Below are 18,588 nucleotides of genomic sequence, written 5' to 3'. Positions count from 1 at the left end.
GGCAGATCTTAATATTGACTTCAGCTGGATGCCTTCTGGAAGAGCCTTAACTTCAGCAAACTTAAGTGGAAAACAACAATAGTGCCTCTCTGCCAACTCTAGCATTCCAATCAGAAAAGCATTATTGGATGGCAGGTCTTTGTGGAGGAACAGCAGAATGAGATACAGGTGGTGGTATACTTCTAACATTAATTACGGGAAAGGGCTCGACTCTAATTTAAAGTCGCCTCAACATGCCTCCTATTGAAAATCTATAAAACCTATGCTTTAATATAAAACTACAATTGGACACAAGCATACTGTGTGGTCCTAAAAGAGGCCAGTAAACGGAAAGGGATCGTTTCGGATTCAACAACGTCTGGCTATCTGAGACATAGTTTAGTATTAGGAAGTGTTGATTTATGACAACTGAAGAGAGGCTGTGTGTCTCGTATTGAGTAAGTGGAGAGAGAGGAGGAAAGGGTCAGAAAGGTGAATGGGAAGGCTGGGTGGTAAGTGGTCAAACATCAAGGAGACAGTGTAAATTGAGAAGGGTAGAATATACACTGACCCCAGTTTAGGGCAGAGAAGAGAAAACATTTCTATACAAACCAGCTACTTGATGTTTATTAATCTGTGTATTTATTTGCATACTTCTACTAAGGATGTAAGGTTGCACATACTGCACTGTTGAAATACACACTGTACTTCTAAGAATAATGTTAGGCATTACTCCATTATAGGGACATAATACAATATCATAAAAATGCATCTTGAGACCACGTTACAACTAGTCCTCTTTTGTGAGGTTGTGAGTATTTTCAGCCCAAATAGCATCCACGGATTTATGCTTTGAAAACAAACATTTGCTACACTACAAGGTATTAACAAAAAGTACCTACACTCAATATGTTAACATGCACTATAAAAGTTTGATATCAGTCGGACTAATACAATAATATTTTTATGCGTTTTCTTTATTCTGACTGAATCGTACTAGATTGATTTTTGCAAAGTTGGACTAACAGACCTAGATAATGCGATTGTAGCTTGGCTTCATCCAGCATTTATACACACGTTAATCAGACCAGAATAGAGTGCTGCAAAGCTCTTATGGTGCACTTTGTTAGACACGATTCTCTGATTGGTGGATTTTATTCTGATGGAACGTGCAAAGTGTAGTTCTTCAAAAGAAATTCTGCTACAAGATTTGTATTAAATTAAGTTGAAATAACATGGACTGAGGGCTTCAGCAGATTTATATAACATTGATTAACAATCTCTAAACTCACAGTAGGTCTTTCTTGAAAGGTTGATAAGTTATTGTTAAACATAAATTTGCCTTTGCAGAAAGTGAATGGGTTTTTTCTACGGGAACCAGACTGTTGTGCTTTATTGGCCATGACTTTAGAAAGAGAGATGTGACACGCTTAAGCTGTCATCACTTCAGCAATTCAGCAACTCTCTCAGCTGACATCTTTCCATCCAATGCCTCTGTAGCTCGATTATAGCTGTAACCTGATTGAAGGTATCTAAATCATGAGTGGTAAGTATCTTGGCAAGCTGCAGTTTCAATGTAGCTTTACAAACACTGGTTATCCATACAATTTTGTATCATACCTCCACGCAGTTTACAGCCCATATTTACAGTACACCTGTAACTGAACCCTGCATTATGTAAATCTTCTTATTTACTCACAGTAATGCAGTTCATGTCCTGAGGACATCCCAAGAGCAAGACAGCTAATGAGCCAAAACTCTTTTGAAACAATCACTTTAAGAACAAAATTCAATGAATTTCCAGAATGCAGCCTCGCAGTTCTACTATATAATTAACAGCTTTAATAGCACCTTCAGGCTCTTGGATTTCACAGATTCTGATTTACATATCAATGGGCCATTAGAGGGCGGTTAATTAGCTTAATGCCTATTGTTTGGACTGGAGCCTGGATTAATGGAAGGTGGGCTCACCTTTCTTTGTTCAGGGCCATCCTGGGTGGATCCAGGTTGGGGTTCTCCATGGACTCCATTTGTGGGCATCGCAGAAAATAGTAGAGGGTATGGAGGGCATCTGAAGACCAGGACACGGGCTGCTGGCGGACGTGGCGAGCCGGACTGAGGCCGTGGCGGACTGAACTGAGACGCTGCATATGGTGCATGGCCCGTGATACCAGGTCACCTGATGATGAATGATGAGAAAGAGTAACAGCATTTGACAAATGTGGGATATTTGTTAAAGATTTTGCACTATTACAGTATCTAGCTAGTTTTTTCCCTTAGCTAACCTGATGCATCAGGTTCTCTAGTAAGCAGATCAAACACACAAATCAACAATATATACAAATGCCATTTTTAGATTATCACTCGTTTATCTCATTTTATCACGTTTCATGTTCTCAACTGATTATGACTTAACTACTGATATGATTTAACTACTATATGAATTATAGAAACAGTTATGGAAAAAAAGTTTTAAATCTGTTTGGTCCACCTGCATCTTAATTGTACAACAGATTGTTGCCAGGGCATTTTTCAATGAGGTGAGGTAAAATATGTGCAGAATGTTTCTCACAGACATTGCATGTCTGCCGCTGCTGTTGGTGTGCGTGTAGGTGACTTCTCACAAACAAGATCTTTATGATTGCCATAGATACAATCCAATACGCCATGGTTTTAACACAACAAAACATTAATGTACAAAGTTAACCATTATCCCCCTTAAACCCCATTATTTCCCTTCACCCACCCCTACCCCCAACAAACATCCCTGTGGCCAAGCCCGAGTACACACGCAGAAATTATTATTTTTTGCCTAGCCTTCTATACGACACCTCCTCAAATGCCGCCACCCTGCCCATCTCCATGTTTTTCTTTTTAAAAAATGTATTTATGCACGTTGGGTTTAGGTAAAATGTGATTCTGGTCGATTTGGTTCGGGTACAGATCTTAGGACCCAAGAAGACCTCTAATGCTACCAAGACAGATGGAGAAGAAGAAATAGTCACTGCAGTAAATTTGAGTGTGTGAGATATAGCGATGTGCATGCATCCTTTGCGCCAGGCATGCCGTGGCACACGGTGCTTGAGCCAGCACTGAAGAGGTCTCATGTGTAAAAGACCTAATGGAATGATGATGGAGGCTGCCGACCATAAGCCCTAATGCTTTTTGAAACTGCTTCAGTGGAAGTGTTCTCCAGAGACAGTCACTAGAGAATGGCCTGAACGCACTCGCTTGTGAGATGTGCACGCCTGATCATGGAGTCGAGACGGACTCCCAAAAAGGAGATTACATGGCTGGGGGAGAGCGTGCTCTTTGCCCAGTTGACATTGAGGCCCAGACTGTTCAGATGTTGGAGCAATAAGTCCCTGTGCTGGCATACGTGAGCCTCTTCTTGGGCCAGTAATAGCCAGTCATCGAAGTAATTCAAAATGCGCATGCTGCTCAGTTTCAGAGGGGCAAGTAACGCATCGATGTGCTTTGTGAACGTGCAAGGAGCCAGGGACAATTTGAAGGGGAAGACTTTAAATTGATACGCGGTTCCCTCGAACACGAATCTCAAAACCATCCTGTTATGTGGTACAATTTGTACATGAAAATACACGTCTTTCAGAGCTATCAACACAAACCAATCGCATGGGCAGACATGTAATAAGATCCGTTTCTGAGTTATCATTTTGAATGGGCATTTTGCAAGTGCACGATTAAAATGTCTCAGATCTAAAACAGGCAAAGCCCACCGTCTTTCTTTGGGACAAGAAAATAGCGGCTGTAAAACCCTTTGCAGGCTTGACAATCTGGAACAACCTCTATCACGTTCTTTGCAAGATAACTGTGTATATCTGCTCATAACACCTGTGTGTCTTTGGGAGGAATCGTGGAAGACAGAAAACAGTTAAAACAGGGCGGCCGACATGTAAATTGGATTGTAAAACCATGTTTGATAGTTTTTAGCACCCAGTCAGAAATGCCCGTTAGAGGTCGCCACCCATCCGCGTAACAGGACAGAGGGCGATTTGGTTAGTTCATTATATTATATAATGCGCCGCTCGCCATTGGGAAGTGGTTGTGCATAATATGTGGGCTTTGAAGTGGAAAAGAGATCTTTATTAAGAATGTGCGAGCATCTTGCGCATGTGCAATGAGTGATGTACTCTTTTTTACATCCTTTACTTGAATGTGAGAAACAGAAGCAACATTTTGAACAACATTAATCTTTTCCCGCCAAACAGCAGTGGGGAAGAGGGGAACAGCATTGTGTGTCTCTAATCGTGCCTTCTTCCGGACAGGTGAAAGGAAGGGGCAACTCTACATTCCGCTTCATAGGGTTGTGCTCATCTGGAGCACCATTGCTGAATGGGGGCCTACATTTGGTCCACGGCTTGCATGGCTTTACCAGTGGCAGCAGGGTTTTTAGCCAGGCGCTGGCCTGAGACAGAGTGGGAACGAGCCGGTTGGGTTGAAGTACTGCTCCATTTTGGCATAAAATGTCTCATAGCCTGTGAGTGTTGCTAAGCAATAACATAGTGCTCAGCACAGAGCTTCTGAATAGGCTGGCTGGAGACACCGGAGCATCAAAGAGGGTGGCTTTTTCCGCATCATGCATTTCTGTGAGAGTTTTAGGGATTTCGGGAAAAAACTAAACCAAGTCTGTTGAATAACTGAATAACTTTGTCAAGTCAACATTATAAATCAATGAACCAATATCAATTATTGGTTATGGAGGTTAGTAACATCAATTTGCGTACAAAGTTCAATTAGAAATGGGCTAACAAGATATTGGACACTAAAAAAACTAAAAACCACATGTTGGATGAGCTGATATGAAAAGAGAATGTGAAAAGACAGAAAACATGTCTTTTCCTCATGTAGCTCACTGTTTGAGACAAACGTAAGAAAACACTGCTTCAAAGAAAAGTCCAAAGAAAAATGTATTACCAAGAAACAGTGTTAGAAATAGTGTAAGTATTAACTAAAGTACTTGTCTAAGTATACATGTCTAAGTCTAAGCTAAATTAAGAGGACAACATTGTGGGCCGACTGCAGTCTTCATTTGAGGTAATCACCTCTTGAATTCATTTTCAAACCACAGAGTGCTTTTTAAGTTAGAGGAATCTCTGTTATGATCTGAAAGAGCCCTATTGTGTTCTGCCAGGCCCAACAACGGATCTTAAGAGAATGTATGAAGCAATCAGGAAGTTAGGGGCTTTGCTGCTAATGCCTGCCCCTAAGGTTCAGATCAGCTTTATTGGACTGAGGATATTAAATAAAATATTCACAAAGCTCATGGTAATACTGGGTGCAATGTAAGGCTTTTTAACAATTGTCCCTCCAAAATAAGCATTAAACTTACCCTTTCACAAAGATACCAACTGATTGATGGCATTGCTTTATGTTGTACGTTTGCCGATGTAAAATATCAATGTTGACCTAATAATGATTTGGAGGTCTGTTCTGATTTGAGTAGCAGACAGCACTGTAAAAACTATGCTAGATGCTAATAATAATAATAATAATGCCGAGTGCATGAAACCATCGGAATTTAAGAGAGCATTTACAAAACTGTATGTTTTTGTGTCCAGATCTTTTTTTTCTTATAATTAATTTTATTGTTATATTTCAAAAATACATAAAAATTAAAAAGATTCACACAAAACAATTACTTATTATTATTTTCCATTTCTGAGTCCAGTGTTTTTTTCTGTTTTTTTGTTTCTTTGCTATAAATGTTTTATTTGTATAATTTTTTTTATGTATAAAATTATAAATGGACATAAAGATTAGATTTCCACAAACTTGACGTGATTCACACAAAATTTTCACTTCAGACAAACTTATTTGCCAATGGCTTATGTGGATAAGGTTATGTGTATGGCCCATGTCTGTCCAGTGTTCCAGGGCAGCTGAAGCCGTACAGATGCCCCAGTGTCCACCCAGCCTCAAACTAACATGCTCATAGGAAGATGCCAACAGAGCCAGCAATGTCACGGGCAGCACACAAAGAGAGCTCTCACTGAATTCATTGAGTTTGTGTGCCTGCATGAACGTGTCCTTGTGCTGTGAGACACAAACAGCAGAATGTTCACTCTTCTGCAAGAGGAAGTATGTGCTTTTCCACCGTTAATCCAACCCTGCCACCACTGGGACTGTGGCATGATGGGTAAACACAGCAGTGCAGGTAAGACAGCATGGAGAAGGCTGACCTATGCCAAGAAAGAAACTCCTTGACTGGGGGAGAAATATCCCATTTTCAAATATAAACTCAAGCGAGGAGGGAACCAAAACAGTACAATGAACCGACATTTAAACATTTAACTCCATCACAAAGTTTTTAAGTATTTCCCTGAATCTTTGCAGAATAAGGCACTGTAATTTTTTCTGTTTGCATTGTAAAGTTTTGTTACAGGGATATTCCATCCGGAAATCTGAATAAAATCCAACAAAAATCCAGAACTGACATTGCTTTTATCAAAGGAGCCAAACATTTAGTCTGCACTGCAGACATTGCGTCCCTCATTTCAAGGTTTGAAGGTATTATCAAGGTAGTGGAAAGACTTGTTATTCTGATAAGAGTGATATATTAAACCCATAACATCCTGCAGGAGTTATCTGGACACAGAGGTACAGATGGCACTTACAAAACTAGATACTGGCCGATGGGCCCTAAAGCACTTTGAGTTCACTTGGAATCTTTCCTTTTGTGTCCGTTTGTCTATTTCCTTCATGAAACACTCTGTTCAAAAAGCAAATATGCCTCTCTTCCGGGAAAGCCTGGAAAGATAACTAGCATTCGCATGAACTGGTTTGGGAGGGACAACAGCACACAAGTGTTTCTCTTTATGATATTTGGAAAAATCTTGTCTCTGTTGAGTGTCAGTAAAAGCACTGTGGCTTGTGGGGATATTACCCACATGGAAATGACTTCACACTTGAATGAATTTAAAAGCATTAAGGGACTGATGGTTGATAATTATAATGAAATGTAATTTAATGTTAATTCATTAACGAAATGATGCTAACATTGTTTCACAATAAAATGAAAAAGACTTTATCTAACAGAGTTCCTATATTAGTATACATGTGTTTACATTATTACTGTTGTTCCTTTGTTGAATATTAAATATTTATTTTATCTGCTTGAACTTATCCATTTACTTATTGCATATTTTTCCTTACTTTATTCCAATTAGTTTTGTTTTTTAATTCTGTGCTTTTTTATTTATCTTTATTTTATTGTTTTATATAAAGTTTGTAGTATTTTATTATTATAATTAGAATTTTTTATAGATAATTATTATATTATTTATTGTTTTATACATTACATTTATCGTATTTATTATTTTTGTATTATTATTATTAGATTATTATTATTTGTATATATTATTATAATATTGTTTTATACATTACATTTGTAGTATTTATTATTATTATTACATATTTTTATATAATAATAATAATATTATTATTATTATTATATTCTTTTTTATAAACGTTACATTTGTAGTATTTATTATTATTATTATTATTATTTGTATATATATATATATATTTTTATTATACTATTTATTGTTTTACACATTAAGTTTGTAGTATTTTATTATTATTATTACTGTTATTATTATTTCATTTCACACTTTGCATCATTACATTTTTTTTTAATGTATTTGTTAATATCACTTGTGTTACTAAGATTTTATTTAACAAGAGTACCTTTATTATAATACTTATGTTTACATTATTATTGTTGCTCCTTCATTGTATATTATTTATTTTTAATTACTCTTAATTCGATAATTTATATATTTTAAGATATGTGTATTTATTGTTCTATTCATTAAGTATTTATTTATTCTTTATATTTACTATTATTATTTAACAACATTAATTATTGTATTTGTAAATATTACTAAGCTGCAAATTCTTTGACAATTCAAATTCACAATTTCTCACACTAATCATGTATTAAGCCAATAAAGTGCCTATTTTATTGAAAAATGTATGTATTGCATTTCAGAGAATATCCATAATGTTTTTTGTTTTTTTTCCAATATGCATCACAGTGAATGAGTTGCAAATGATTCAGCATGTTTCATAATGGTGATAATGGACCGAGAGAAAGAGTGAGACAGATAAAGCCAGAAGTATCAGATATAACAAACAGACAGACAGGATCCTTCCTGTCTGTCTGATAAACACTCACTTAGTTCTGAGATGCTGCCCACGCATGTGGCCAGTAAAGCCTGCTCGAGTGTCCGGAGCTCCAGTTCAGCGTATGCATCCTCTCTGCTCTCCAAACCTGTCTGACGGCCTTCTGTGTATGGACTGAAATGAGCCGGGAGTGACAGAACACCTAAAACATAAAGAAGACTAGTCAGGTCAAATGAAGAGACACAATTTCTAGTAAATGTGACATAATTTTAGACTCTTTGACAATGTATATGAGAAATGATCCACACTATTTACATAGTTTCCTATTTGAGGAAGAGTTAGTGAAAATGAGTGTATTCGAGCACAGCTCCAAACACTATTTCACTCTTTATATGACGTTAGACGAGTGATGCAAAAACGACTTGAAATCCGATCTAACCGTGTAGACTGAAACGCATTCCAAAAAATCTGAGTCTGATCCACTAAGAAATTATGATTTTTGCTGCCTGTTTGCACAAAGCATTTGTCCTCTAAGGTGTTGTCAAAGATAACAAAGGTTGCACAAGGTCAGGACAGTCACTTCCTCCGTAAACATCTCATGTGACGTGCACAGCAGTTGCTTCTGGGACAAACTGGCTGATCATTGTTAAAGTTGGGATGTTGGATATGCTGGATGGGACCTTCCTTGGACACTCTGTTGAATGGAAATTAGTCTTTCCCATCCACGAGCAATGCAGCATGTTCTATACTTTAATGGAAGCTTCTGACAAATTAAATTACTGCGTAAGAACAGGATGGCTTTGTTCAATGCGGATGAAAAGGCCGTTATGCTTACATAACATGAAATATTATCTACTTGGCTCCATCAACCTCTTTAAATTTCCACTCTTATTGAGCTGAGATATTTTGGACTTGGTGAGTCAGAGCTTGGTTGGTTTATGATACAGTAATAGCCTCACACTGCACTTTCCTAAAACACTCTTTAAAGACGGGTGCACATCGTGTGATTTATTTCTTTCTGTCCTTTATGATAGTCGCTTGTCAGATTGTACAATATGGCCACAGTGAGATCTTGCATAAAAGCTATGGCAGACTTTGGGACATCAGTGTTTTTTGATATCTTAGGGCTTTGGTCACAATTGGCAGTACTGAATGAGGTGATCAAATGTAAGTTCTGACATCATCGTTGAAGTACAACACTAAAGTAGTACCACAAGCCCTTGCACTAATGTTTGCAATGTTTTGACAATGAGTGTATGAAGTCTATCTTGGCTGAGCGTAAGAAGGAATTTGTTCTCGTTCTTATGTGCAAACTCAAGTTCATTTTGACAGTACGGTTATAACGTCAAGGGTAACACTACAGGACTGCGACCCAAAGGTTCTGAAACTGTCAGAACTGAAGACTAATATCCATGCTGCTGGTAAACATGTTACACAAAGCAATTAAATAATGACGATTTTGACCTACGAAGAAAAGATATCTTGTACGATTCCCAAAATGTGTCTTGTATGGCTTCATCGTGGCAAAAATCGTACAGAGTTCAGCTTGTTTTGCTGAGCCATCATTTCTTGATTGAGTAGAGTTGCCTCCAGTAATGACTTCCTGTCCAGATGGAAAGACCAGGAAAAACAGAGGAATAAAGGGAGGAAACTTGTATGAGAGCAGGCCAAATCGATTTCTCACTGGTTCTTTGTAGTGCTGGGAAGACAGAGCTTTGCTTTGGCCTTTAGTGTGAGAACTCTGCCAAGGAAAATGAAACAAGCAAGGAACCCTAACAGAGAAGCAAAAACAAAGCAATACTGCAAGTCCTGTTTCTGATTTATGCGTTGGTCCTAACAGGATGACAATCTCTATCTAATCCATGAATTTTAAGAGACTTAGATCCACCCAGAATGTTTAGATGCATCTTTCCGTACTACCCACATGGTATTCCACCACAGTTACTATTTAAATCATTGGTATTTAGAGTTCAGTTACATTCAAAAAGTATTTTGATTACTGAACAGATTACTTTGCATTTTATTGTCATTTGTGTAATTTAATATTTAGTCCTTTCAGATGGAAAACATTTATACATATAAATGATGTGATCCAAAGTGCATTTGAACAGCTGTGAAACACTTTTTATGATGTGTTACATTCATACAAGCAGACAGAGAAGTACGTTTGAAGTAAGTTTGGATCAGAAGAAATAAAAATAATCCTTGTGTAAATTGTTAGCTTTACGCTAAGCTAAAATGCTATTTATAGCCATTTTACATGCACATGTTACCAGACACGATCATATTTTATGTAAAGAAAATTCACATTGGAACATAATTTCTTTTTTTCTAGTATTTGATATTAGGGCAAAAAATTATATTCTTGATAATAATATTTAGTATTGATTTCCTGTAAAAATATTTAAAAAAATCCTTAAAACAAGAATAATTAGATTTATCTTGTTTTAGAGACAACACTGCATAAGATATTTGGGTTTTTCATAGAATGTATTTTTAACATTTTTAACGTATTTGTATTATTTCACTGTACTGAAAGAGTTTTTATAGTCAAAACAAGTGAAAAAATCTACCAGTGCTGAAGAAGTAATCCAAAGTATTTAGAGTATGTTACTGGCCTTGAGTAATCTAATGGAATATGTTACAAATTACATTTTACAGCATGTGTTCTGTCATTTGTAGTGAATACATTTCAAAAGTAACCCTCCCAACCCTGTTTGCAGATGAGGGTGGCTCCAGTCTTCACAGACACAAGCTATTTGTAAAACCACAATGTGGTAATGGTAAAATACTATGGGAAATGACTCATCGAACAGCTGAGAAACACCAGGAACATAAATTCCAGTAGACAAAGCTAGACATTTATTTACAGTGAACACCCTTGTAGTTGTTCGCGATTTACGTTAATTACAGTGCATATACAGTTTCAGGGTTCTGACTACCAACAATACAAAAATGACCTGATGTGAAGTAGATTCTAAAGATATGCTTCTAAAGACATCACCTTCATCACCTTCATCTATACTTCTAAAGATAGCAATATAACTATGCAATATGAAATGAATGCGAGGCGGTTCTGGGTTGTTGCTAGGGTGTTCTGATTGGTTCCTACAACATAGCCTCTCATTTGCAAAGGTATTTAAAGTGGTTGACATGCAGTTGCTAGTGTGTTCTGGGTGGTTGCAAGGGCATTGCTAGTGTGATTTACCAATCATTTGAATAAAGATTATACCACACCTTTCCTTAACAAGCTGTAGAACAAACATGCAGCTCTAATTATGTTCCAAAATCGAATATCTATGGTTTGATGTAATCCCATCGATCTGAAATATGAGCAATATAGTAATCATGATACTTGCCTAGATTTCAACAGGAGTACATGATTTTCTTTCTCCTGTGGTACATAAATGTACACGCAAAACATTTGGCTAGGTATAAAAATATATATTCTTGGTTAAGTGTACATGGCTTTCCAATTAAGCATTGGTCAGGATTTCCGAAAGGAAAGTCAGAGAGAAAGCACATGTTCTGCGTGTGTAATTGATTAACGGATGTTCCATTTAAAGATTGTTCTGTGGTTCCAACTTCTCTGTTGATTGCTACATTATACTGTATATTTAATAGCCTGCATATTATATGCACAACTAAATAAAAAATAATTACAAACAAATGCACAGATGCATGCACATGTATGCATGTGGCGGGATTTGTCATGAGCAAAAACCCCTACAATTAAATCCAACCCACAACAAATTTGTGCTGCTGCACTGTGGTGAGGCCTCTGTGTGTTTGTTTGTGTGTGTGTGTGTGTGTGTGTCTGTCTGTCTGTCTGTTATTCTGTATGAGGGCAGGACAAAGCCTGTAGTATTTGCTGATGCTGACAATTCCATGCAATGCATTGGCTTTACAATGAGCACAAATGGCTGCAAATACACATACTATACGTATTTGTTACTGCAATCCACGTTACAGTAAAAGTAAAAAGTATTTCCTGATGTAGGTCTTGACAAAAGGTTCTGCCCATTAGACATGCACTGAAAATTTTGAAAAATGCTTTTTAGTAGCTTAAATTAGAATTTTGGAAGAGCAGAATATTTTGAAAGAGAGTTTAAATTTGAAATTTAGAAGAGCAAAATATTGTTTTAAAATAATAAGCAGAATGTTGCTTTTGAAATATTTACATTTATATGTTTGGAATAGAAAAATTTTGTTTTTGAAAAAGTTTACAATTAGATTTTAGAAGTAAAAATTTTGTTTTGAAGTTCACAATTTGAGATCAAATTAGAATTTTAGAAGAGAGGAACATTTTTGTGATACAATAGTTTTAATTACAATTTCAGAAAAGCAGAATGTTTCTTTTGAATATATATATATATATATATATATATATATATATATATATATATATATATATATATATATATATATATATATATATATATTTATTTATTTCAGAAAAAGAATTTGAATTTCAGAAAATTTAAAAATTGTTTTTGAAAGATTATATTTGAATTTCAGCAGAATGTTGTCTTTGAAATAGTTTGAATTTGAGAATAGGAGAATGTTGTTTCTGCAACAGTCAAAATTTTAGAACTTTAAAAACATGCTGAATTCCCATCGTGTTGGAATTTTTGGAATTGTGAGATGGCAACTTGGAGATTCTACTCAGAGATGTCCACATTCTCTGACCTCATTAAGTTATTTGTTTCTATGGCAACACTCATAGCCAAAATAGCTTTGCTGTTGATAACAGAATTGTTTTCTATTGCAACATCTCTACATGCAAAATGTTTGAGAACAAAGAAAGCACTCCATGTAACAATGGCATAATAAAATGGCATATCAAACAGAAATGTGTTCACTACCATTAACTATTGAGGCCGCTGCCATCTTACATTTGTTTCATTTTATTTCCTAAAGTGGCTTATTTAAAATGCTATTGTTTTTGAGTAAGCAAAGCTACTTTACCCCAATATATAAAAAAGTACTTTGGTAGTACTTCAAGGTATTTTAAGAATAACAGAATGGCATCATGTTTTATAGTAAAATTCAAATGCCACCTTACCAATCTACTGTCTTACTCGTGTTTATTTAGTGTCTAGGGCAATGAATGATTGACTGTAAGTAAGCATCTGATCTACACAGCCTCTGAGCACTTCACACATAATTTTCACTTTTCCACCACGAGAGCACGGCTAGACAAGCCTCTATGAGCTGCTGTAATTTAGAAACTGTCAGTAATAGCATAACATCTCCCATGAGCCCACGTCCCAACTGAACAACCTCCTGCCTTTCCCACAGCCTGTCCCCATACACTCACACACCAAGAATCTCTTCTCCACATTTGTCTTAGATCATCACTAATGGGGAAACAAAGTGTAATAAGAGAGAGAGAGAGAGAGAGAGAGAGAGAGAGAGAGAGAAAGGGGTTATTTCAGTAAACTGAACCAACTGAGATGTAAATTAATTTTGACAGAGCCGTCCTCACACCAGGAACTAGCAGGGCGATGTGCAAGAAACAAAATATTTCTCAGCCTTTTGACAATTTTCAATATGGCATATGTATATAAAATTTTTTTTTGCTTTGCACCAAACCTAAAAGGCTATAAAAGGCCAACGTAGATATTTTCCATTTGAGTGCATTTAAATTGAAATTCTTGTTGGATTCTTTTTACTCAAAGAAGCCGGTCTCATTTTCCCTGTTACAGCAGCAGTGTCCATATAGAGTGCATTCCTGGTGGCTAATTGGTCTAGAAGTAAAGATGTGTTTGGTCTAACATGAGCCAGTTGTTGCTGTGTGTGTATCCGAGTGTGTTAAGGGTTGGGGTTTCTCTCCTTTATGGGCCCAGAGGCCTCATTCTCTGATGTCTAAGTGGCTTTTTTAAACTCAATGAAGGCCACCTGCTTTACAAGCAAGCTCCTCATAAGGGCCTTGTTCAGTACTTCACCAGCATTTCCTGCCAGCAAAAATGGCCTTTGTGATGGTGGCCATTCAAAGAAAGATCAAAACACAATATGAAAGTTACATATGTTCCAATTCACCCAACCTGGCTTTGGTCTGCCAACACATCAACAAACAATGGGATTTTTGACTCCAAATGTTGATTGAAGCTTTTCACACGAGGCTAATGTTAAATTAAAAACCTAAAAACACCTGTTTCAGATGTCAAATGACTTTAATTCAATTAGTAAAAGTACTTAATATGTTAACCTGAGTTGAGATTCGTAAAATAGAACAGTAGCAGCTACAAAAGCGTCTGCCAAATGAATAAATGTAAATGCAGTAGCTAACAGATAAACTATAATGCTAGCTGTTGGTCCGACCTTGCAAAAATCAGACTGAATTCAGTCGGACAAATGTGTTTACATTTTCGATTATTGTTTTGGTCAAACTTTTAGAGGTCATGTAAATATGATGAATGACCTGTAATAAATCTGTAACAGAAAACATTAGTTAACTGATGTAACGACAAAGAAAAAAATACAACTCAAAAACTACTTGCAACTTGTCGATATGATTTTAGTTTGTAGTTAAACTGACATTACCGTAAATAATACGTGATCGCTGAAACCATCCAAAGTGCCTATTATTACCTTTTGATACAAAGTATTAAAACATAACACTTTGAAGTCATACGAAAGACGTTTACATTGACGTGTATGAAAGTAATGTTCGACGATGTTTGATGTTGCATTAGCAGTCTAGCTACAGCAACTGAGCGCTTTGAGGGTGGTCATCTACGTGACTTTGAACATGCTGATCTTTTAATCTCTGGGCAAAAATAACTGGGCATCTGTCTAACAGGTTGAGCAGTCTTATCTGTGAATGTTCTGGGTACGGCAGGCAGTGATCACTTAACGTGTGCTTGTCAGGATAATTAATCACAGCGAGTATGATTGACTGCCTTTAATCTGGTCACACCTCAAGAGAGCTTTTAGAAACCTTTGAAGCAACCTTATCATCTATTTTTTGACATCTGTTATGGGTGATCCCATAGAGTCAGTTAAGCAGATTTAGGTGATGTTAAAGACGTCAAAAAATATAAAAAATAAAAACTTAACAGGATAGTTTCACCAATGAACTATAAATGATGACAGAACTTTCCTGTTTTGGTGAATTTTCCCTTTAAGAAAAAAAAAATGTGCTAAATGAACATCCTAAATGCTGCCGCACACAATATGCAGTTGTTCCCAGGAGGCTTTGTGGTTTGTTAAGATTAGGCCATCTTAATCCTTCAATCCTCTGTCTTCATATCTTTGCTTTGAAAGATCTTGTGCCATAAGCTGAACGAATATTACATTTCATGCTGTATGACTTCATGCCTCATGCAAATCTTGCCTTATGAATTCCAGCCAACTGTGGAGCCAGTGGTTTATTTCCATTTTTACAAGAGATTACCACAAATTCTTTCGTTGTTCCCATGTCCCAGGTAATACAGTACATGGTTCTCAACATTGATCTTGGACCAATTTCCCTTAATCAAATCCATAACACTACAATAATAATAATAAAATAATAACAAAGTGAGCACTGCTTGCCCTAGTAAAACTCACCACCCCACTGCTAGGGTGTTTTGGGTGGTTGATGGGGTGTTGCTAAAAGGTTGAAAGGATGTTCTGTATGCTTACTGCAGCATTTTTAGGTGATTGGTGTTCTGGGTGGTAGCTTTTCTTTGGGCTGTTGCTGTCTTATCGCTTAAAAAATTACAGCAGACTTCTTCTCAAAAACACATATAGGCTACATAAAGGTTTAATATTGGGTGTTAAGGGTTTGCGGCAGCACCGCTTATTAATTTGGCACAGAAACAGCAAATACGACTGAGTTCACCATTTCCCCCTTTTGATGTAGAGCAGAACTCTTACAACTGTGCTGTAGTTGCCTCTGGAACACAACATCTCTATTAAGAGTGACCCAACACAATCGGCCTGCTGTTTAGTTGAGCAATGGAGCAATGGCAAATCTGATGGGCTTGGAACTTTAGCATGAATAGATGGAAAGTTAGCATAGTGTCAAATGCGGATTTTATGCCCCCTTCTCTCTCTCTCTCTCTCTCTCTCTCTCTCTCTCTCTCTCTCTCTCTCTCTCTCTCACACACACACACACACACACACACACACACACACACACACACACACACACACACACACACACACACTCTTACTCGCTCTATATGTGTTCCTTCAGATGTCAGCTTTCATGGCCAGCCACCTCATTTAACAAGAACACACATGCTAGGCACAGACTCAATGAGACCATTGTTTCAGTTGGATTGTGTAATTAATTGGAGCTCTTTAATGTAATTTATGAAAACAAGGGGTACTGTATATTTTTCTTGAAGTTTGTGTTATGTTTAAACTACATCTAATAGAATGAGACATCAGCCTGTTTTATTGAACTCAAAGGTCACGCTTTGACCACAATAAGTCAAAATGCATTCCAAAAGGTAGGCTACATACATTTACATGTAAGATCCATTTATCTTACATAACACTATACATATTTATAGCTAGGACTGTCTCAAACTGAGTCTCCAGCTGTTTTAGTGGTGTTTGCCAAGGCAAGCATCGATTTTGCTATTGCTCATTCTTAAAACAAATTTTGGTTTCTTATATTGTCTTATCTTGTCTTACCTTAATTTATCTTGCACAGATTGTGCTATGGGCATGAATGTTGCCTGACTCAATTCATAATTTTAGTCTGGTGGACTATAAAATGGTGCCAAGGGCCAAATATCTGTCATTTCAAAATAAGAGTCCCTGTGTATTTCAGGCTTGTTTATGGTTAAAAGTCCAACATTGCGCACCAAATCTTAATTTGGTATTAAGTATAAATTTGGGAATTTGGTTGAACAGTAAATTGCTTTTGGTATTCTATTAATTTTGGACTCTTGTAGCCTTAATGTCTGTGCCATTCAAAGTAAGCATAGATTAAGAATTTTTTTTTTTTACTCTATAAATCAATGTGAAAAGCTATTGGCCAAGAAATTGGTTATATGCCTTTTCCAACACCTTAGCTATCGGTATATGCAAACTATCAGTCGACCTCTATTAAAAATCCCATAGACTTACATTCAAGGAGGGGTCATACAATATACTTGGGGGTGGGCCTTGGACCAGTAAACAAAATATTTTTTCAATCTACTAACGTGATGCCGCAGCACTGTTGAGTGAATTGTGATTTTATTTTAATTTTAAAAAGTGTACAAAGATTCTCTCTAAACGCACATGAAGCTGTGGGAGGCGGGAACGCATCTGATGGCACGGGCAAGACAAACAGTCCAAGTAAGCTGATCCACCAATCAGAACATTCATTTCAGACATGATTGGATATTTGCTAGCAATTATATTTTCATATACTGTGTGTATATATACACATGTATATATATATATATGTATATATATATACATACATACATACATACACTGGTGGCCAAAAGTTTGGAAAATTTACAGATTTTGCTGTTTCGGAAGGAAATTGGTAGTTTAATTCACCAAAGTGGCATTCAACTGATCACAAAGTATAGTCAGGACATTACTGACGTGAAAAACAGCACCATCACTATTTGAAAAAAGTCATTTTTGATCAAATCTAGACATGTCCCATTTCCAGCAGCCTTCACTCCAACAGTAATCATGCTAAATTGATAATTTGGTACTAGAAAATCACTTGCCATTATATCAAACACAGTTGAAAGCTATTTGGTTAATTAAATGAAGCTTAACATTGTATTTGTGTTTGTGTCATGTCTTAAGGTCAATATTAGGTCAAAAATGGCAAAAAAGAAACAGCTTTCTCTAGAAACTTGTCAGTCAATCATTGTTTTGAGGAATGAAGGCTATACAATGCTTGAAATTACCAAAAAACGTAAGATTTCATACAAAGGTGTACACTACAGTCTTCAAAGACAAAGGACAACTGGCTCTAACAAGGACAGAAATAGATGTGGAAGGCCAGATGTACAACTAAACAAGAGGACATCAGAGTCTCTAGTTTGAGAAATAGGCATCTCACATGTCCTCAGCTGACAGCTTCATTGAATTCTACCCGCTCAACACCAGTTTCATGTACAACAGTAAAGAGAAGAATCAGGGGTGCAGGCCTTATGGAAAGAATTGCAAAGAAAAAGCCACTTTTGAAACAGAAAAACAAAAAGAAAAGGTTAGATTGGGCAAAGAAACACAGACATTGGACAACAGATAATTGGAAAAGAGTGTTATGGATCTTAACCCCATTGACCTTTTGTGGGATCAGCTAGACTGTAAGGTGCGTGAGAAATGCCGACAAGACAGTCACATCTATGGCAAGTGCTACAGGAAATGTGGGGTGAAATGTCTCCTGAGTATCTGGACAAACTAACAGCTAGAATGCCAAGGATCTACAAAGCTGTCATTGCTGCATGTGGAGGATTTTTTATGAGAACTCTTTGAAGTAGTTTAAGAAGTTCTGAAAAAAAAATTCAAATT

General features: G+C 36.6%; 1 protein-coding gene across 2 annotated transcripts in view; it reads right to left on the bottom strand.

The window, feature by feature from the left end:
* The window catches only part of LOC127640163 (ankyrin repeat and BTB/POZ domain-containing protein 2-like), a 71,070-nt gene that overhangs the window by 27,326 nt on the left and 25,156 nt on the right, over positions 1 to 18,588 (bottom strand). For both annotated transcript variants that reach the window (XM_052122585.1, XM_052122587.1), the window contains exons 2-3: positions 8,177 to 8,326; positions 1,951 to 2,158 (exon numbers count right to left, since the gene is read on the bottom strand). In XM_052122585.1, coding sequence (XP_051978545.1) covers positions 1,951 to 2,158; positions 8,177 to 8,326 — 358 coding nt within the window. The remainder of the gene's footprint in view (positions 1 to 1,950; positions 2,159 to 8,176; positions 8,327 to 18,588) is intronic.

The sequence above is a fragment of the Xyrauchen texanus genome, chromosome 49, assembly GCF_025860055.1.
Source record: "Xyrauchen texanus isolate HMW12.3.18 chromosome 49, RBS_HiC_50CHRs, whole genome shotgun sequence".
Classification (NCBI taxonomy): domain Eukaryota; kingdom Metazoa; phylum Chordata; class Actinopteri; order Cypriniformes; family Catostomidae; genus Xyrauchen; species Xyrauchen texanus.
This window is presented reverse-complemented; position numbering and strand designations above follow the sequence as displayed.